At 40.2% G+C, this 21,597-nt stretch overlaps 1 protein-coding gene across 1 annotated transcript in view; it reads right to left on the bottom strand.

Annotated features, from left to right (window-relative positions):
* The window catches only part of FNBP1L (formin binding protein 1 like), a 72,442-nt gene that overhangs the window by 15,299 nt on the left and 35,546 nt on the right, over window positions 1-21,597 (bottom strand). The window contains exons 3-9 of the mRNA XM_019501630.1: window positions 11,305-11,358; window positions 9,579-9,726; window positions 9,084-9,146; window positions 6,483-6,587; window positions 5,783-5,911; window positions 3,817-3,963; window positions 2,784-2,987 (exon numbers count right to left, since the gene is read on the bottom strand). Coding sequence (XP_019357175.1) covers window positions 2,784-2,987; window positions 3,817-3,963; window positions 5,783-5,911; window positions 6,483-6,587; window positions 9,084-9,146; window positions 9,579-9,726; window positions 11,305-11,358 — 850 coding nt within the window. The remainder of the gene's footprint in view (window positions 1-2,783; window positions 2,988-3,816; window positions 3,964-5,782; window positions 5,912-6,482; window positions 6,588-9,083; window positions 9,147-9,578; window positions 9,727-11,304; window positions 11,359-21,597) is intronic.

Here is a 21,597-nt window from a genome sequence, read left to right as displayed (position 1 = left end):
ACTAGTGTTCTGATTTAAAGAATCCTTTACAAGAGATTTTTATACTCCCTTGTCACATTTGTTCTTTTTTGTAATATGAAAAAGAGTGACTTAGGCATTACACAAGAGTAACTTTATACACTGGAGTTGTCCCACTGTGCAATGGCACTGCTCCCCTCTAAGTCTTTGCAGAATCATAGCCTGACTCTACATAGGAAACCATGAATCTGACTATCCCAAAGTGCTGGCATATGTGCAAAGTAAACAAACGGGGGTGGGGGAAATAAAAACAACTTTCCTGGCTAATTTCTTCCAACCATAGTCTTTTTAGGTATTTCTTGTCACTAAAGCAGATACAATGGGCCAGACCCATGACACCTTTAAAGAGCTTCACTGAGAGCCTGGCCCCAAATTTTCAGAAGTGTCATTTTCAAACTGACAGCATCCCTGTAAGTTTCAGTCCGAATTTTGCACCTAGCTCTTTAGCCAAATGCGAAGACAGTATGTTGTGATATAGTTAATAATAGGGCTGTGCGAAGTTTCAGTTACTGATTTGATTAGGCAGAGATTTGGCCTCATTCGGCAGCTGAATCTCCGAATCTAAATTGAATCAGGAGACCCTTTAATCTCTCCAAATCAAATCAGAACCCTCCAAATCAATTCCGAAAGATTCAATGATTCGGACATAGACACAGCTTTAAATGTTTTTTCTGCATACCTCAAGGTACCAGGTGGCTTGTGAATGCTGAGATGCTGGGGTGGATGGAGCGTCAGATGGAAGCATGAGGGGGTCCCCAACACGCTCAGCGGCAGACCCAGAAGTGGACCAGAAGCACTTCTGGGTCCACCGCAGTGCGCGCAGGGGACCCCCCCACCCCAACAACTGGTGCCTCCTGGGTCGGGGGGGGGCACCTGGGGTCCCCCCACGGCTGCTGAGCTGGAGGGGTGTGGAGGGGGGGGTCCCCCATATGCTCAGTGGCGGACCCGGAAGCGGACCAGAAGTACTTCCAGTCCACTTCCGGGTCTGCTGCCAAGCACACATGGTCCAACCCCCTCCCATGCTCCTGTGGGATGCTCCATCTGTCTCACCATCGCAGCATTCACGAGCTGTGCCTGGTACCTTGAGATATGTAGAAAAAAACATTTAAAGCTGTGTCTATGGCCCAATTGCTGATTTTCTGAATCAGCATCAAATCTTCAGATTTGAATTCAGCCGAATCAAATCGGGACAGTGATCTGAATCAACAAATCGAATCACTGTCCCCCAATTCAGGCCAAACAAATCGAATATGGCCGGTTTCGCACACCTCATAGTAGATGAAAAATAAATAATGTAGGTTTTGTTTGATAAATATACAATGACACTGGAAAAATGTACTTTGAAGAGGATACAAGAATCAGATACAGTATAACCTCATGAATCCAGCATGCTCAGGACCGAGCACCTGCCAGAAATGTGAATTTCTGACACCAGAATGGCGGCTGCACACAGACCAGCAGCATGGGGGGGGGGATGGCAGCAGCAGCTGCTGTGTGCAAGCTTCCCCCTCCGCTGGTCTGGGACCAGCTGCCACTACTCCCCATTGGAGTGTAGTTTTAAAAAGTGCCGGATTTTCAATAATTCTGGCTGTTTGATATCCGGATTTATGAGGTTATACTGTATTGCCTTTCTCTCCCCTGACAAGGCCTGTCTGTTTAGAGCATTATCTGTAAAAACATCAGCCCCAACTTATAAAAGGTCCCGAGGGTAGTTCTCTTACCATAATAAAAAATTCTTTTTCATTACATTGCTACTGGCTGGGAACACTGGAATAAACTCATTCAAATGTGTAAAAAACATTTTAAATGATGTATGGATATGCTCTAATATAGGACAAATCAAGAGCTCAAATAAATATCCATGAATTTAATTATTCCTTTTGATAGGCAACAGCTATTAGTGACCCCTGCTGGTGGGTGAGGAAGGCATTTTACACAGAAAGCCTCAATTAAGACCAACAGCAAAATATTAAGAAAAAGAGCAACATCTGTATTCTAATACCTTTTCCCAATGCTCTCTATAAAGCTACTCATTCATTAATTTTTTCTTGAAAGCATCTGCCCTTCCAAACTTACACAAATCAAAAAGTTTACCAATCAGATGTTTTACAGTATCCTTAATGTTTTCAAACAAAGTGTTTTTATGGAAACATAGTCACAAACATTCAAAACTAGCAACAGGTACAGTAGAGTCCATGTGGTACCCCTACGCATATTCATAAAGGTGGCATAAAAAGGGGAAAATGGGTTTGTGCCTTTCTTACAGTACAAAGTAGACCTGAAGGTTAGTTTGTTCACTACAGCAAAGAAAAAAATGGATCTTTTTTCTGCTTGCTTTCACATAAACAATTAATAGCTTCTCTGCTATGTTTTTTGGAATGCCAGGAAATCATTATAGCTACTAAGGAAGAGAAGGAAAGTGACTTTTATTTAGACCACTTAAAACTCAGTAGGATATTAAATAGGTGTTAAGAAGCCCTAAATGTAAACAGCTGGAGGAAAAGGTCTCTGATTAAATATTTCTAGTCCAATTTTCTACATCCTTCAGAAACAACATCAGCAAAAATAAAGACGACAAGACTTGCCATTCTTGGTTTTCTAGGATCAGGGAGATCAGAACTCTGCCAATCTGAGTCAGGTCTCTCTAAAAAGACTTAAAAATAGTAAAGGGCACAAACCTGATTTTAAAAAAGTAATTTCTGCCACCACAAACTCCAAATCCTAAACAGATTTTTATTTGGAATTAGTAATTTCATAAATGTTACCTTTGGTTTCTTTCCAAAAAGCCACAGCTTGCCCTTGGCCTTGCCCACAGTGGTTTTTGAATCAATCTTCATTCCTTCCTGCTTTGGTGTGCTGATGGTACCATCAGAGATGGTCCTGTAAATATTCTGACTGTAATCTTCAAATGGGAAGTCTCCAGGAGGTTCAAAACCAGACTTGAAGCAGTCGATCACTATCTGAGAATCCTAGATACAAAAGACATTGCAAGGTTTTGTTTTGTTTTTTAATTAGCTATACATTGTTTTATACACTGGCTATGCTCTAAATAAAAAAATACAACAGAGGTAACATGGACTGCATAAATAATGATTCCTAAAATCAATCCTCTTGCAAGCAAATCAAGGGAATAATTATGTTTACAGTCGCACTGCTCCTGATAGTTCTTGTAGTACTGTCGAAATGAATGTGACAAATTAAGGATCAGTGGGTTTAACCACAGGACTAGAAAACGGAACTCAAAATTAGAGTCTTGCTGACACTCCTCCCTTTTTACTCCTCTGAATCAAATTCTCAATCTGTAAAATAATAATGCTCTATTGTAGCTCAAAAGCGTTTTATGTATTAATATTATAGAACAAATATTGTATATACAGTATCTAGAGTAAAAGATGTGGAACATGTGTCTGTATGAATGTACATCCAATTTCAGATAAATTAGCAAGGTTTCAAGTAAAACATTTTATAAAAATTTCTCATTACACATGAAAAATGCACTCTTAATATATTTATAATCCCCTTTACAAACACATTGCACATTTTAGTATCTTAAGGCCCATTTTGTTTCTCTTAAATCCAATGACAAAACTCCTCCCATTGATTTCAAAGTCTGTGGGACCAAGTTTATAATTTAGTATCTTAAGTATAATTTTGTGTATAATCACGTATTACGCATTTCAGATAAATGTGGACCAAATCACACACGCAATTTAGTGTATACTTCCTGCTATTCAATGTGTCTTGTGTCTTTCATGTTGATTAATTTCTGTACATTAAAACATAGCTAAATACACTTACTCTACGTTCATCAACTGATTTTGCTGCAAGAATCATTCCTTCTAAACATTTAGAAATTATGGGAATAACTTTTCGTTCAGAATCAGCAAAACCTTTATAGCATTCACTAAGCTTGATGGTCCTTCGTTCATCCATTTCTTGTAGTTGCTACAAAAAAAAACGAGATAAAAATGAGTCTGAGAGCAATATTGCTATTTTATCCTGTTTAATATACAGGTATAGTTATAGTAGCCATTTGATAACAGAGTCCTGAATGCTCTACCACTTTGTACTAATAGCTTGATGTAACTGGATAATTGGAGAAAAAAATTGCTTTTTTTAAAGAAAGTCACAGACTTAGTAAAAGATATACAGAAAACGGCAGTCATGGAGAATGGACATTCACTCCACTCCCTCCTTAAAAACAAACTATAAAAATGTATTAAACCCCCCCCTGCTATTAGTTAATCTAAGATACCAGTTAAGTCACATAGAAAAAAAAAACAGTATTAGCTTACAACGTTACCCAACACTTCCAATGAAATAATGAAAAAAATCATAAGAGGAAGGCTTACTCTGCAAAAGCAAGTTTTTGGGATTGTATTAGCTTAGAGACTCCAAGAAACATGATTAATTTCTTACCATAAAAATGGATTTTGACCCTGGAGAAATAAAGGTAATAAAGCAAGTCTCCAATCCAAACTAAAAAAAACCAAATGATCAAAAACAAACAACAACAAAAAAGATCAAAATGTTCCTCTTGGGACTTGGCTGCAATTTCTTCCTCAGTCTGCTCCTGTCAAGTCCACTGGCACATTCCTTAACAGGCAAATTGTTTTAAGTCTTTCACAAGGAAGGAAAATTTCTCTCTGTGAAACCTAGATCTTCAAATAAATACTCCTTTTAAATCTGACCCTTCCCCAGCTTCTGAAAAATCTCAAGTGTTCTCAGTTTATTACAAGTTTAAATGAGTTCAAGGTTTTCAATTTTCTTCTGTCTCAGAGATTCACAGCAGTGTTCTGTGACATTCTTTCCCAAATGCCTCTAACAGATTTGATTGCTCATAACTGATGCCATTCCTAGCTCAACGTTTATTTGATGAGTTTTACAAGACATTCAAGTTTTAGATAATCATTTCTATTTTTTTTAAGAGGGATACATAAATTGGCTTGAGAGAATTCTTTTTTGGCTGCAAAGTCTGCACGGGCCAACAATAATTTACAGAGTTTTAAAAGAAGAACGCGTATTTCTTGGGAGGGCACGCAAGTTGAATTAGATGCATATATGTTTCATTTGTCCTCCCCTACTACACTGTAGTAGTAAATTACTGCAGTTCAGTTTCACTTACTGCAGGTAAAAGTAAACAGACAAACCTGTGACCCTGGATTCAGCTACACTGCTGTAAGTCTCCCCTTATCCTTTTTAAGCAGAGTTATTATTTCACCTGTTTACTCCATGTGACTTTGTGGATTACTGTTACCTAGGTCAGCCTTTACTGCCAGGGGTCCCTGCATTCTGCCCTGCCAGTAGTTACAGCTGGGGTATACCAAGTCATACCCAAGTGTATTAGCCATAGGACATAGCTCTCACTGGGAAACAAGGAGCTTTAAATTTAACACATCAAAAAAAGGAAGGGCCTGACATTACTAGAATGAGACTTTTAAGCATCTGCTCAATCAGCAGTCTCATACCCCTTACTTCTTCTTCTGCCTATTTGTCTAGTAGTGTTTAAACAAACAAAGGAAAGCCTAAAGTTTACAACAATTTTAACAGAAAATGTAACAGCATATTTTAGTGAAATTTCTAAACCTAAATGGCTATAAAACAAATCTTATCTAATAAAAACCTTGAATGACATGTTATAGGTACCTTAGGACAGTTTAAGTGACATAAGTGATCTATTAAACTGACAGAGGTAAAATTTAAGTTTTGAAATCAATTTGTCCCTCAAAAAAAGAGAAAACAATTTAGGTAAATATTGCTGTACCTTGTATATCTGAGGAATAACAATGTAGAAGTGTTTGTGTTGTTCGCCATTGAAGTTCTGTAGTTGTGCAGCATATTCATTTTTGTTTTCATCAGCCATGTGTGTACGCAGATTTAATTGTTGCTTAGCCTAATAAAAAGTCACTTCAGTAAAAACATGCCTCATTTGTGTTCTTCCAAAAAAATGTAGTGTGTTACTTTAATCCTAGTAATCACATAAGAACATTAGTCACAATAGCTGTAAAGTGTTAAATGCTTCCCTCTTACAGTTTGAGAAAACAAATGGAAGAGATGCAAGCACCATCAAATTTGTACTGTCAGTACATGGTTAGCAACTAGCACTAACTCCATCTTTAACCACCTGGACTAATGACAGATTAGAAGGAGAAACTCAAACATAACAATGTAAGCTTCATAAGAATGAACCACCCCAGCTAGTGCTTCTGTGTACATATTATGAGCAATCTTGCCATTGCTCCTACGAGCAGCAAGATATGCAAAACTAACCTTAAAAAATGCAGAAATACTTCCCCTCACGCCACTATGCACTAAGTTTTAAAGGATGAATTGTACTGTAATTTTGATACTGTGTATAACATACACACATACTGCCAGTCCAATATTGCTAAAAGAAAAAAGGCAATAAAAAGAATCAACATTTTCTAATGAAGAGGGAGAGGAAGAAATGTTATTGCTCTTACTTTCTCAACATCAGCCTTTGTAGCATTAGTGTCATTGTCCAGTCTTTCATAGCTTTGTTGTGCCTTTTCTGCCTCTCTGCACTCTCTCTCAAATTTCTTTTTGCTCTGAAAAAAAAAAAAAAAAAAATCACAAAAACCTCATTATTACAAAGAATTTCAAATGGCTGTTATCTAAGCTTCCATTTAAAGTTCTATTTCTCTAGCTTAATAGTCTCTGAAAATTATACTACTACTGTCTTCTTGGGTCTATAGCCAAATCACACTCTCCAGAGCCTGGAACTTACGCCATGTACCTTAATAAGGTTCCAGCACAGAACCAGTCCAAATAGGCTACAAAATTATTATACAAGTAACCAAAATACCAAACCCTTAATTATAGAAGCTTGCACCGAGTTAAAAGAGTTATGTCCAGGTTTTAACTTAGGCTGAGATGACCAGCATTGGGAGTAGTAGGAAACTCCCTACAGGGACCCATATTTGTATAGTCTGAGGATTTATTTTTTTCTAACTATTTGAAATTGAACATCCATATTACAGTGCCTTTCAGAGGCAGTTACGTGGGCCAGATATACATTTTGATATTTTACTATGCTTAGACACTTGGGTCAACAATCATGTTCACTGACAGACTGATGTGCATGTTTTAGAAATCAGCATAGACCAGAACAAACAACACTCAGCCTTGTCTTAACTCAGGACTGCCCAACTTCTAAGCCCCCAGGGGCCACATCAGTGGGGACCACACCAGGCAAGGTGCCCCTCCTCCTTTGGGCCCCGCACCACATAGATATACCCCCTCACCCCCAAATGCTCTGTGAGGACAACCCCCCCATACACACTGCTGCACTGCCTCTGCACCACCCCCTCCTCACTGCTGCACTGCGCAAGTGCAATTCCCTCCTGCCACTGTGAAGTGTGCCCTTGCAGGCAGCACCCCCACCACTGCCCCACAAGTGCAACTCCCCTCAATGCACAGCTCTAATCCCCTGCAACCTCCCTACACCCAGCCTGGACTCACCTTCAATTCCCTGTGCTGCTCTGTGTCACCCCACCCTGGTGAGGGCAGGAAGAGGCAGCCAAAGGAGAGAGGTGGAACCCAGAGATTCTGGCTGCTCTTGCAGCCAGAGCAATGTAGGGAGCAGGGTTCAAAACATGGAAGGGCTGGGGGGGGGGGGGCTGAGCCCCCTATAAAAATGATAGCCCCCAGTCCACCCTGCACTTTTCTCAGCAGCTTAGGTGGCAGCAGCTCCTTACAACTTCTGGCTGCCACCACCACAGACCCCCCACAAGAGTAGAGTGCAATTCAAACCTGGGGCTGTGGGGGAGTAGCAGCCAGGTAAGACCCCAGGGGCTGCAACTTAACCCCTCAGAAGCCACATGCAGCCTATGGGCCTCATTTGGACAGCCCTGTCTTAACTCACTGGATTATACCCTCCGACATGATCTTAAAGATGGTATACATCAAACCATGCTTGGTATCACATCAGCTAACATAATTGCTGACAAAAGTGTTCAGACATAGTAAGATTTCATGGTGTGGACAAAGCCTTCTTGCTTGACTGTAGCCAAAGACTGCTGATCTCAACATAGCTGGAGAGCATACCAACTCCTGGAGAAGTGTATGATGAACTTGCCAACACTATTATGATGATAAGTGCTGGCACAGAAGAGAACCTGGGTCAATATAACTTTAGATGCATCATTAAGTTATGAACATCTTTTAATCAGGAACTTTAAAAGAAAGATAACTGATCAACACCCCTGGAGAACTTCACCTCTTGCATTCCTCTGCTTAACAGAGTTTATGCTGCCTGCAAGGGTAGTAAATATACCAGGAGCTTGATAATCTGATCATTCCTGACTAGACCTCCTGTTACAAGCCATCAAAATCAAGCCCAATGCTAATTACAGATTTATTTATGCATTTGATTTATATGCTGCCACTCCCAAAAAGGCTTACAGTGGCTTATAATCAAAGATGAAACAACGCATTCTTAAAGCATCAACTTCTGAAATGATACCTAAATAAACCCACTTTACAGCTGGGTGAATTTTAGGATAAATAGCAAGAACAAGATCTAAAATAAGTTACTAAAACTATGATGGAAGAGCAGAAAAATTATGAGAATGTATTAAAAAGGAATAGCACAGCTAGTGAAATTCTGCCCTACATAACAAGATAATCGTTAAGCATGTGGTATGTGGCTGCAGGTGACAGCAGGCCAGGAGAAAGGTACTGACAGTTAATAGTTTGAATTCTTATTCAATTCTTTCCCAGCCATTGCCACTATATGGCTCCAGGGCATAGAAGTGAGTGTTGTTTTCAAGAAAATTCTAATATATCTGAAATCTACTTGCCTGTGCTACATAAATCCCAAGGGTTTGACTCCTATGTAGAATAGATACTTACACAGAGATTAACTGTGCAATGAACTACAAGTTCATTATATTCTGTCTGGGTTATTAAACAATATATCTAACATGATCATTCAGTCATATGAAACTTAACCCTAAACCCAAACAGATGAAAAATATAAAGCAAGCATGATGACATCAGTTATCTATAGACTGTACATTATTAATGTTGACAGAAGAACTCACATTATCCATCTGTTTCCAACACATGTCGAGATACTGCTGAGCTTTTCGCCCCTCTTGAAGATGCTGGAAGACCACAAATAAGATTTCTTTTTAAATAAAATCACAGGTAGTGTTAACATTGCCAATTTCTGTGCAAGCTTCCATTCTGTATGCTGTGACAATTGTTTTCTAATTTATCAGGATACTGCCTGGGACCTATGACCAATTATACAAGAGCAGCACTACAGACCAAGGTTACCTTCATACTTAAAATTTATTGGCAAACACAATCTTCTAAATAGCATTTCAACTATGTAAATTTATTCAGAACAACTATAACCAACACATACGTTTCAAGGAGAGTAATTTAATATACTTTAAGCCACAGACAAAAAGTATCAAGAACAATTATAGCTGCCACGTTTAAAAATACTGATCCAGTAAACAAATATACAGATTATTTCAGCAAAAACAGCTATTTTATATGTAACTATTGGAAAAGAATACAAGAATTACCATTTTCCTTTCTGTTTTTAGATCATGAGAGTATCTCATTAGTTCACCATATACTCTGTGTCCCATTTCTTCTGCAACTACTTCTCGCTGTCCTGCATAGTCATTTAACTCGTTAAGGATGTTAAAAAAGGCTAGACACGTGGTAAACCTGACAAAACATATTACAAAGATATGGTGAAATATGTTGGGTTGTTTTTTTTACAATCACTATAGATATCTTTACTTAAACAAAAAGAGAACACTGTGTGTTCAAAGCAGATGTACTGTCAAATAAGTGTACACTTAGTACTAGTTGAATTCTAGTGGAAATACACAGTGGGGAAAACCTAAATTGAGCCTAGGATGCACCATGTTCTAACAGAGTTTTATAAGAACACAGGTTTTTTTGTGGGTGGAAAAAAAAAGAATAAGAATACTACCTGGAAGACCCTGTGGTATACTGGTATCTCCTAAGCTGCCAACTGAGAGGCCTGAGTTTAGGAATAAATTTAGGTCCCTAGGCTCAGAGGCTGAACTTGTTGCAGAGATGATGTGCTTGCTCTCGTGGGTGGAACATGCCAATCATGCCACTCATGCCACTGATAGGCATCCGGATGGATGGTCTACAGAATAAGCTTGCTATCAGCTCTGGAGACAGCTGCCTGCTTGCCTGCCCACCTCTTGGCTGCAGGTTTAGGTGCCACTATGGCTGGCACTAAAGAGGGAAAGAGGAGGGGCAAAAATAAGGGTAGAAAGTGTGTGTGGAAGGGAGGAAAGAAACAAAAACAGTCACTATATTAAAACAGGCATTTTCTTTTTTTAATTGTGGAACACTGCCATGTCCATGAGGTTGACAAATGCTGAACTCCAATGGAGAGCTGGAAATCCTGACACTTGAGGTCCAAGCGTCTTTGAAGAGCTTCATATAAAACTGAGTTCCTGGGGGATCCTTAAGGTACACTGCACCGTATGTCCCTGGCTGCAATCTGAAATCTAAGCTAACCGCTTCCCCATCTTTTCAACATTCTTTCATTCTTAGGCCCTTACTTATTTTTTAAAAATAACAACTGTGCTTTCAGCCAGCCATCAAAGAATCAGCAAGAGTACAGACAGCAAAGCAAGCTCAGCTCTTAAACTGGTAATTGTGAGGTTGGCTGCATCCAGATTGCTGCCACTACAAAACACAACTGTAATCTGCTCTGGCTCTGGAGCCAACCAAGTTACCAGTGCAACATACTTGAACTCCACTAGCCAAAAGATCATTCATTAATCACTCAGAACCTAAGTCTGCAAAGCTACACTCCGCATGTTACCAGGCCTCTCAAAGAGTTCATTCATTTTGTAAGGGGAAAAAATAGTAACCCACAACTTAGGGGCTATTCCCATTCCCCATTCCTATAAAAAAACAAAGTAATTATTGTGTTAAACAATCATTTCTAATTCTGGACTAAATTAGGTTTACTTTGCAAAGCATCTAATACAAATTACCACTTTAATAACATATAATTTAAAACAACAATGGAAAACACAAAATATTACACATTATGTTTCAAAATTGTAATAGAACAAAAAAAACCTCAAGTAGAAAAGATTCTGACTCTGTTACTTTATTTTTTTAAACTGATCTATCAAAATATTTACTCAGGAAAAGCTTCACTCAGGACAATAAATATTAAACAATGAACAGTAGTGTTTGCTATTTATACTTGGAACTTTAAATATATATATATGTTGGGTTTTTTTTTACCTGGGCTCTTCCTCTTTGGATGAACGTTTAGGACAGTACTTCTTGACCAGATTTCTATTAAGGAAGAAAAACAGGTACACTGTTTTTTATGATGATGTTTTAAATCTAAATGAATATAACTGACAAAAATAGCCTGCAATGTTGTAAATGATCTTCATGAGCACATTTTACAACAACACAGGTCTCTTTCCAGGACATCAGCCACCCAATGGCTTGACTCAAGAATGTGCAAAACAGACTATTTCCTGTTGTAAGCTCAGTGCAGTAACGTCAGGGAGAAATCCACAAAACTTCAATAATTAAGAGCTATTTGGTAAAACAAGCTAACTAAACACAGAACAGTAAGTCGGTGCATTTATATACTGGCATCTAAAAATTCATATGGAAAGCAGAATTAATATAAAATTTGACATATTTCTGGACATACAGTCAGAGTGGAAACTGCACCAGCACTCTGTGGGGTATTAACAGTAAGTGCTGTGTACCATTATGTATGAACCTGTTTGCAAGGAAACCCAGTGTGCTTGGCTTGACTTTTAAGTAGACGTGTAGAAAAGTTATTTTAATGATGCTACAGATGCTGTCTGGAGGGAGCTGATTTTCAGCGTACAGGGAGCAGAATCTTTATTTAGAGACAGATAATATCTTTGAACATTGTCGGAAATATCAACATTTTAAAAACTAAAGCTAAAAAGGAGACCCAGACACCAATCCAGCACCACATTTCACACATGGCAGCCCAATTTATTTAAAAAAGCAGACAGCTCACCTGTGTCCTACATAGGATTTTGAGCAATACATTTACTACATTAAACTCCCTTACTCTCTGGTAGCATGGTATAGGCTGCTACAGAAACAACTGCAGAATATCTTCTGTTGTAAGTACTGCTACCAACATCAGCCCAAAGGAAAGTTCAGAATTTAAAATGTTGAATACCTATTTTCCTCCATGTATTCTGTATAAATTTAGTGTCCCAAAGATGCCCATACTCCATCTTGAAAGTCCCTCCTTTAAAATCCATTTTCTTTTTATATTTTTAGTATAAGAAAAAACAACACATTTTACATTGCAGGATCTGTTTTACATAATCATCACAGTTATCTTGGCTTTATAATGCACAAACATAATTATAGGGATGTAGGTTGTAGGTGTGTTGGTCTAAGGACACAGGCAGACAAGGTTCTTCGGGTGAATATGTTATCTTTTATTAGACCAACTTAAATAGTTGGGAAAAAAATTTTAGCAAGCTTTTGGGTTTAAAAACCCTTCATCAGGCTGAGGAAGCCTCTGCAGTTGGTGTGTGCTCTTCCTGGATGACTACTCTTCCTGACTATTCATTCCATCCAGGAAGAGCGCACACCAACTGCAGAGGCTTCCTCTGCCTGACAAAGGGTTTTTAAACCTGAAAGCTTGCTAAAAATTTTTTTTCCAACTATTTAAGTTGGCCTAATAAAAGATATCATATTCACCCAAAGAACCTTGTCTGCCAGACATAATTATAGCTTCACTGTTGATCTAATATTTCTGATGGAAACTGAATTTCTTTTTCACCAAATAAAAAATACTTTTCTATATCAAAGTAAAACAAACAAATTGAAGATTCCTCATTATAAACAAACAGACAGTAGAATCTGCACTTGCTTGCTTGGTAGCACAGGTGGAAATCTATTATTTCTATTTGATATTATTTTCCAGTAGTTCCAGTTGTCTTGTCATAAAACCAGTTGAATTCTATTCTGTTTCTGCTCTACTGAAAGTTGTCTTCTATCATTAAGATTCCCTGCTTCACTAACTTTAATATCAACTGTTGAGATATATATAAAGAGAAAATTCTTTTAATTTTCCCGCCATACTAGTCATGGATTTTTGCAGTGTTAATTCTTGTCAGCATTTAAGTAGAATTATTTCAAAGTAAGATTAGTAGTATCTGGTCTTTTAAGAGTCTCCCCATAACCAACATGAAGTGGCAGTCAGATTTGGTTTTAGGCATCTTTATAGCTTGAGACTTCTTTTCCTGATATTTCTGCAAAAGAAGGTGGTACTTTCTCCGCCATGGAGTCTATTTAGTAACTTCAATAAGAAAAGCAAATAACAGAGCTAAATTACTATTTGGCTGCTAACCTCATACCCCACAGAGCTTAATTTGTTGTCAAGAGATTTTCACCTCTGAAACAACAACACTATATTCATAATGCAAACACACAGCATTAAGATTAGCATTATATGTACATGGTGCTTTTACTACAGTGGTGCTCAGTCTTCTGGCCCTGTGGGCTAGGTGAGTGGCATGGGGCTGGTCCATGGGTGTACCCCCATGCACCAAAATCAGGGCCTGCATCCCCAATCCAGTGCTCAAGGCCACATTATCTGGTGTCCAGAGCTCTCCATGGGTTCAGAAATTTGGCAGAAGCAGAGAGGTGCCACCACTGTACCACATCCCTGCCACCACATTTATGGACTCATGGGGAGTCCCCCAGGCCAAATGACCCAACGCTGGGTGTCAGATCTGGCCAGTGGGCCAAATACTCTTTTATCTTCTATTTCAAGTGCAGTAACACTAAAAGGATATCTGAAAAACAGCACTTTCTTACTTCTGTTCATTACACATTTCAAAGGCCATACTCTGTTTACTTATTTTTCCCATACTTATCACCCTTCAATTTTTACTGGAAGTCGTATTACCAACATGTTTAAAGTAGGGTTGAAACACTGTTGTAGCCATGATTGCCCATAAAATGTCCAAGAGGCAAGCCTTCTTTGTGACATCTTTCATCCAGGCAGACTGAGTGCATTTGCATGGAGTCTCTTCACTGATATTTAGCTCAACCTGAATCTGCTTCTCCTTCAGATCCGAGGAAGGGTACCTGGTGCTCAAAAGGTTGCTCAACAGCTCTTTTAATTATACAGTTAATCCAATGAAAGAGATTACAAAAAATCCTCACTTCTTGGACAATATGTGCAACACAACTGTCAGACAGTACATTTTTACACTATGAAAACTGATTTTAAGGAAGTTCTCTCACCGTGCAAATTAAATAAGTAACAACTCAAAGATAAAAATGGTAAAACAGAAACTCCATTATGTCCAAACTTAAGAGTCACTTTCTTAGGGGTGACCAATAATATTTAAACTGTGGGCAAGCAGAGTCCCAGCATGGACCTCTACTACTTCAGCTAATAGGATGTTAATAAAGTAGATGACCCACCTCATGGGAAATATGAGACACTTAAATAAATTGTTGTATTACCCCAGATTAATACATTAACGTACACTGTCATGTTGTAGAACCCACAAGGCAACAAAATCCTGGAGATTAGGTTCTTGGGTTCTTTCCCTGTCTCTGTGAAGAAGGCATACCCAGCACTTAAAAAAGTAGTTACAAATTCATGGGATTGAAATGTTCTTCTCCAAGAGATAACGAAGATGTGACACGGGCCTGACATAATAGAGGCTTGAGTTCTGGCTCCTGTTTTGCCTGAAGTAGTGTTGTGCAACCTTATGCTCAACTCATTTGTAAATGGGAGGTATGAGGAGGCGGCAGTGAGAGGCCATGTTCAATGGTACAGAGCACAGAAAATATAAGCAGCAGTCAGTGCAAAATTAGTGATTTTAGCTTCCTTGATTTTTTAAATATTCACAGTTAGGCCAGAAGGGACAACTATCATCACCTGGTTTGAATTAATATATGCAGGCCATAAAATTGTGCTCAGAAACTAGATTAACACTGTGGCATTCAAAAAGGATCTAGTTTTATATATACAGGCAGTCCTCAGACTTATGACAATTGGTTCCTGAAAACCACATCTTAAGTCAAAACATTGTAACTTGGAACCAATTTTCTCATAAGAAACAATGTTATAAATGGGGGATTGGTTCCTGAACCAAGGCCCGATACCCTGTTTTTACTACAAATACCCCAGAATTTTGTACTCGATCAATTATAGATGAGTAATATAGCTACATCAATGTATTTATATTATAAATAGTAATCATATTGATTTGGAAGGACTTCTTTAAGGTGACTTTGCTGGACTTTTTGAAGGGCTCTTGGTTGGACTTTTTGAAGGGTTCTTGGCTGGAGTCTTCTCAGGAGTCTTGGCTGCAGGTTTTTCTGGAGTCTTGTTGCTTTCTTAAAGAAAGTGTCCAAGGAAGTTTGGACAGATGTTCTCCAGGGAGATGAGTGACACAGTGAACTTGTTCACTGGCGTGGCATCACATTGGATCAAGCGTTGTAAAGTCAAAATTGACATCATAAAGTTGAAACAGGGTGTCAATTTATAAACATTGTAAGTGTGAAACATTATAACTCAAAACATTGTAAGTCAATGACTGCCTGTACTTCCTTCAGAAGGCAAGGCAAGAATATCACATCTCCAGTATCATGGAGAACCCTGACTCTTGTTCAAATTCTCCTTGCTTTCTTAGTACAGATGAAAAAATAAGGAATTATACACAGCTGGATAGGTTTTGTTTTTTCTTATCTCAAAAAAGGCAAAAACTTTTCCTAAGCAGCCAGGCATATTTTTCTATGTTGCATTTTCTGGTATTATTTTATATTCCTGCCTCACACCGTATAAAAATGCTCAGATTACTAACAGGGAACTCCTAAAATACACCTCATTATTATTCAGAAGGTGAAATGCATAACAAGCATAACAATGCTGTAACTAGGCAACAGTGCAAGAGCCTTTTCAGGAGAAGATTTTCTGGTGTTACAGATAAGAAAGGAAAACCACTTAATATAAAGCATACAGTTTAAAACGGCAGTGGGGGAGGGTCTTGACTGATGAATTATGAGCATGCTGATTTCTGTTCTAGTTTTATTTTTCCAACATGATGCTGATTTCATTAATAATTTTATCAATCATAAGAAGGAAATACCTTACAACAAAGCTTCTCTCTAAAAAAAGAGGCCAATTTGATTCCCATTAAGTCAAATGAACTAGTAGTTCCATTGCAAACAAGTCAATGGAAGCCCTCTCTGTCTCGGAAGAAGAAGAAGGTTGCCTACATGAAGCTCACTGTAAGTTTGGGATCTTTAAGTGGATTTGAAAAGTAAGAACATAAAATGTGAACTGTTCTGTTAAATTCCCTGTGTCAAACTCAGAGATGAGTTTTCCCTCCCAATCCCACAATGTTTAAATTGTTACAGTCCAAAGTTTAATTACAGGAGTTTATGACGTGTGCTTTGTGCCTTCTGTAATCCACCTCAAATACTGTGGAAGTACCAAGAATCTGTTTCAGCAGAGCATGTTATTAAGTTCTCTGTTATTTTTAGTATGAGTTTGCTCTATATTGTAATTGCAAGGATAGAAAATAAGAGACTAGTATTGGCAAATGAATTCTTGCACCACTAGGTCATCACCAGTTTAAATCCCACTCTATTTAGTAATGAGTGAAAGTTACTGCCCTCTTGGCTTATATGAAATGAGTTAGGATTCATTATCTAGTAGGCATGCATCCATTTTGCCCACACAAGCACCACTCTTAACACTAGTCAGTGGCTTTGCCAGAGATGTACAGCATTACAAAGGTCACAGAAACTCAGCTTATCCCTACCAGTGGTCCAGAAATATAGGAATCTTGAACAGCTCTTACTTGGTGCTGTACCCTTTCCTGTGGATAAATTAATTATTTCACAGATGAATGTAGCCAACTCTAGACACTACATTAAAAATAAATGAGGGCTTTGAATTAATATACATGTCATTCCCAGATATGAGTGAGACAGGAAATTATTTTTAATAGACTAGGCCAAGCTGAATCTTTCCTCCAAACACAAAAGCAAAGATGAGAGGGCAGCAGTAATTATCAATGGAAACTAGAATTTAAGATTCATTCATTTAAAAGCATATGATGAATCTGCCAACTGAGCCCTCTTTGGAAATACTAGTTATCAGGGGAATGTGTCTATTTTCTGTAGCGTAGAAGAGAAATGTAAATTTTATCAACTGTCCTAATCAGTTACTACATATTGGCATTTTACTTACTTATCTGTACAGAACTGAATTTGGCATATAGTCTGTAGGTCAAAGTCAGACGCGAGATAAAGGGGTGCAATTTAATTGATTTTGCAACAGTTGCTTTATTTCTAATAGTCACTTCAGTTTATACCAACTCTGAATTTGACCCAGGGGTTTGGTTTATTCTGAATTTGACTAGTTACAGGAGACTTTAGAAACAAATTATAGATTTCACAGCATTCATAGACATTAGGGCTGGAAGGGACCTCACTTGATCATCGGCTCCAGCCCCCTGCCTAAGGGGCAGGCAGGAAGGCTGCTGGGTTCAAATGATCCCAGCAAGATAAGCATCCAAATGTATCTTAAAGGTGTCCAGAGTAGCTGCTTGCACCACTTCTGGGGGAAGTCTATTTCAGACTTTGGGAACTTGGACAGTAAAGAAGTTTGTTCTTATGTCCAGCTTGAAACGGTCTTCCCAGAGTTTGACCATTAGATCTTGTCTTCCCTTAAGGTGCCCTGGTGAACAGTTGTTCTCTCAGTTCCTGGTACACATCCCTTATATACTAACAGGCTGCCAGCAAGTCTCCCCCGAGCCTCTGCTTCTCCAGGCTGAAAAGTCCCATGCCTTTCAACTTTTCCTCACAAGACTTGTTCTCTTGTTCTCTGATCATGTGCATGGCTTTCCTCTGGACTCTCTCAAGCTTCTTCATACCCTTCCTAAAGTGTGGAGCCCAGAGTTGGATGCAGTATTCCAGCTGTGGCCTCACCAAGGCCGAGTACAGAGGGAAAACGACTTCCTGGGTCTTGCTTGAGATGCATTGATAGATGCAAGCCAGGGTTTTGTTGCTTTGCCAGTTGCGGCATTGCACTGGTGGTTCATGTTCATCTTGTGGTCAGTCGTGACCCCCAAGTCCCTTTCAGTCATACTGCTAGTAAGTGTAGCACTGCCGAGCCTATAAGTATAATGTGGATTTTTTTTCCCTCCCAAGGTGGAGAACCTTACATTTCTCAGTGTTGAATGCCATCAGGTTTTGATCTGCCCACCTTGCAAGCTTGTCCAGGTTGGCCTGAATCTCCAGTCTATCCTCTAGTGTGACCACACTTCCCCATAGTTTGGCGTCATCAGCAAATTTAGCTAGTCTGCTTCTGATACCTGAATCCAGATCATTTATAAATATGTTAAAGAGTACTGGTCCAAGTACAGAGCCCTAGGGGATGCCACTGGTCACCATGTGCCATGTTGACATGGTTCCATTGACTATCACTCTCTGGGTCCAACCACAGAGCCAGTTCCTATGCCATTGGACCATGAAGTTGTTGAGGCTGCAGTTCCCCAGTTTAACCACAAAGACTTCACGGGAGACCAAGTCAAAGGATTTTTTGAAGTCCAAGTAGATGATATCAATGTCACCTGGTCATAGAAGGAAATGAGATTGGTCAGGCAAGGCCTATACGCAACGAAGCCATGTTGGCTATCTTTCAGAATATTGCATTCCATTAGCCTACATTTCTTTGATGGTTTTTTCCAATATCTTTCCAGGGATTGAGGTCAAACTGATTGGTCTGTAGTTCCCTGGATCTTCCTTCCTCCCTTTCTTGAAGATGGGCACCACATACTGGCTCTCTTCCAATCCTCAGGAGCCTCCCCTAAATGCCGCAAGGCCTCAAATATTCTCACCATTGGACACGCTATGATGTCCGCCAGTTCTTTTAGCACTCTTGGGTGCATTCTATCCAGGTCAGCTGATTTGTGTATGTCCTGCCTCTCAAGGTGTCCCCTCAGAAGATCATTGCCAATGATTGGTGTGTGCTTGCCCATACACTGGCAATCCTGCATCTTGTTTGGCAGGTTGATCCCCCTGGGGTGGTGGAAGACTGATGCAAAGTAACCATTAAGGAGATTGGCTTTTTCCTGGGTGTCAGTTGTCAGCTGCTCCATTTGGCTTAGCAAGGGTCCAATGTTACTCCTGTTTTTCTTCTGACTACCCATATATCTGAAGAAAGACTTTTTGTTGTCCTTGATTTCTGGAGCCAATTTGAGTTCAGTTTCAACCTTGGCTTTCCTAGTTTGCTCCCTACAGATGCAGGCCAGTGCCAAATAATCCATCTTGATGATGCTACCTGACTTCCAACCCTTGTCAGCTTCTCTTTTCAAATGCAGCAGGTCCACGAGTCCCCTACTTAGCCACAGGGGTCACACTTTTGCTACCTTTTGCTTACAAGCTGGGATGAACTTTCCTTGTGCTTCAAGGATTGCGTACTTAAGGAGCAACCACTCATCGTGAACTCCCCTCTCTGTTAGATCCTGGTTTCTTAGGACTCGGCAACCAGCCTCCTAAGTTTATGAAAGTTAGCTTTCCTAAAATCAAGGATTTCTGCATTGCTGACTGATTTGCCAGCTTTGCGATGGATAGAGGAAGTGATTGACTCATGATCACTGCCTCCCAGCTTCCCTTCAATTCCCAGGTCACTCGCTAGATCATCCCCTTGGGCCAGGACCAGATCCAGGAGCGCCTTACCTCTTGCTGGCCCATAGACTTCTTGAGACAAGTACAGTTCATCAACGTAGGTGAGAAAGCTACATGACCAATCAGATTTGGCAGAGTGCTCCTCCCATGAGATATCAGGGTAGTTGAAGTCACCCATGACAACCATGCACTGAGCGCCTGTAGGGAAGTGTATTGCTCCTTCACATAGAGAGCAACACGACCGTCCTTTCTAGCAACACGATTCCTCCTGTACATGGTATAGCCATCTATACCTGTGGTCCAGTCATAGGTGGAGTCCTACCAGGTCTCTGTTATTTCAGTGAAATTGTATTAATTTTTAGTTAGCAGGAGGGCCAGTTCCTCCTGTTTGTTCCCCAGGCTTCTGGCATTTGTTAAGTCTGCCATCAGAGGTCCTAGGCTTCCCAGTACTCCTACAAGAGTCCCGTCCCTGGGCTGAGGTAGGAGTGAGTTCCACTAGGAATTCACTTGCGTTCCCTGTCCTGCATGACTTATTACTTCTGAGGTTGTCACTTGGTGGGTTTGCACTGGTGGCTGTCTGCCCAGCCCCCGGCAAGCTTAGTTTAAAGTCCTGTTGAGCAGGTCAGCTATTCTGCCCGAGAAGAGCTTCTTCCCCACTGCAGTGAGGTACAGGCCATCCCTTCCCAACAGATCAATGCCTCCACCTCTGAAGTATGGGCTAATTGTCAAAGAAGCCAAAGCCTTCGCAATGGCACCAGCGCTGCAGTCTTCTATTGACCTCATCAATTTGTCTTCCCCTCCTGTGTCCAGGACACATAACCAGGAGGATTGAGGAAAAAAACTACCTGCACCCCCAACCCCTTGCGCCCCACCCCCAGAGTCCTTTAGTCACTCATAACCTGGCTGGGATTGCTCCGAGCTGTGTCATTTGTGCCCACATGGATGAGAAGCATGGAGTAGTGATCAGAGGGCCGGACAAGTTTCAGGATCCTCTCAGCTACATCCCCGATACAGGCCCCTGGGAGGCAGCAGACCTCACGGGCCAAGGGATGAAAGTCTACTTATACTGAAAGTCTACTTTCATGGTATATGCAGCAATACAGTGCTTCCACACACTTGATATTCCTTGGGAAGACTATACTTTAAGGGGATTCTGATATCATAGAATTTCATAGATTTCATAGACATTTGGGCTAGAAGGGACCCCGGAGGATCACCAAGTCCGGCCCCCTGCCCCATGGGCAGGAAGTCAGCAGGTATCACAGGATCCCAGCAAGATAAGCATCTAAATGTGTCTTGAAGGCATTCAAAGTGGGTGCTTGAACCACCTCTGGTGGCAGTCTATTGCAAACCTTGGGGGCTCAGACAGTAAAGAAGTTCTTCCTTATGTCCAGCGTGACTCAATCGCGGCGGAGTTTGTGACCATTCAACCTTGTCATCCCTTGGGGCACTCTGGTGAACAGATGTTCCCCCAGAACCTGATGAGCACCCAAATAAACTTATACATGGCCATCAGATCACCCCTGAGCCTGCACTTTTCTAGGCTGAAGAGTTCCATGGCTCTCAGCCTCTCATCATAAGTTCTGTTTTCCTGACCTCTGATCATGCATGTGGCTCTCTTCTGCACCCTCTCAAGCTTCTCCACATCCTTTTTAAATTGCGGAGCCCAGACTTGGATGCAGTACTCCAGCTGCAGCCTCACCAAGGCCGAGTACAGGGGGAGAATGACATCCTGGGATTTGCTTGAGAAGCATCTATGGATGCAAGCCAAAGCTTTGCTCACTTTACCTGTTGCGACATCACACTGGTGGCTCATATTCATCTCGTGGTCAACCATGATCCCCAAGTCCCTTTCGGCTG

Source organism: Gavialis gangeticus, unplaced genomic scaffold (assembly GCF_001723915.1).
Source record: "Gavialis gangeticus isolate Ggan-Ray unplaced genomic scaffold, GavGan_comp1, whole genome shotgun sequence".
Lineage (NCBI taxonomy): Eukaryota > Metazoa > Chordata > Crocodylia > Gavialidae > Gavialis > Gavialis gangeticus.
Note: the sequence above shows the minus strand (reverse complement) of the source record. Positions and strands in the feature narration are given on the sequence as shown.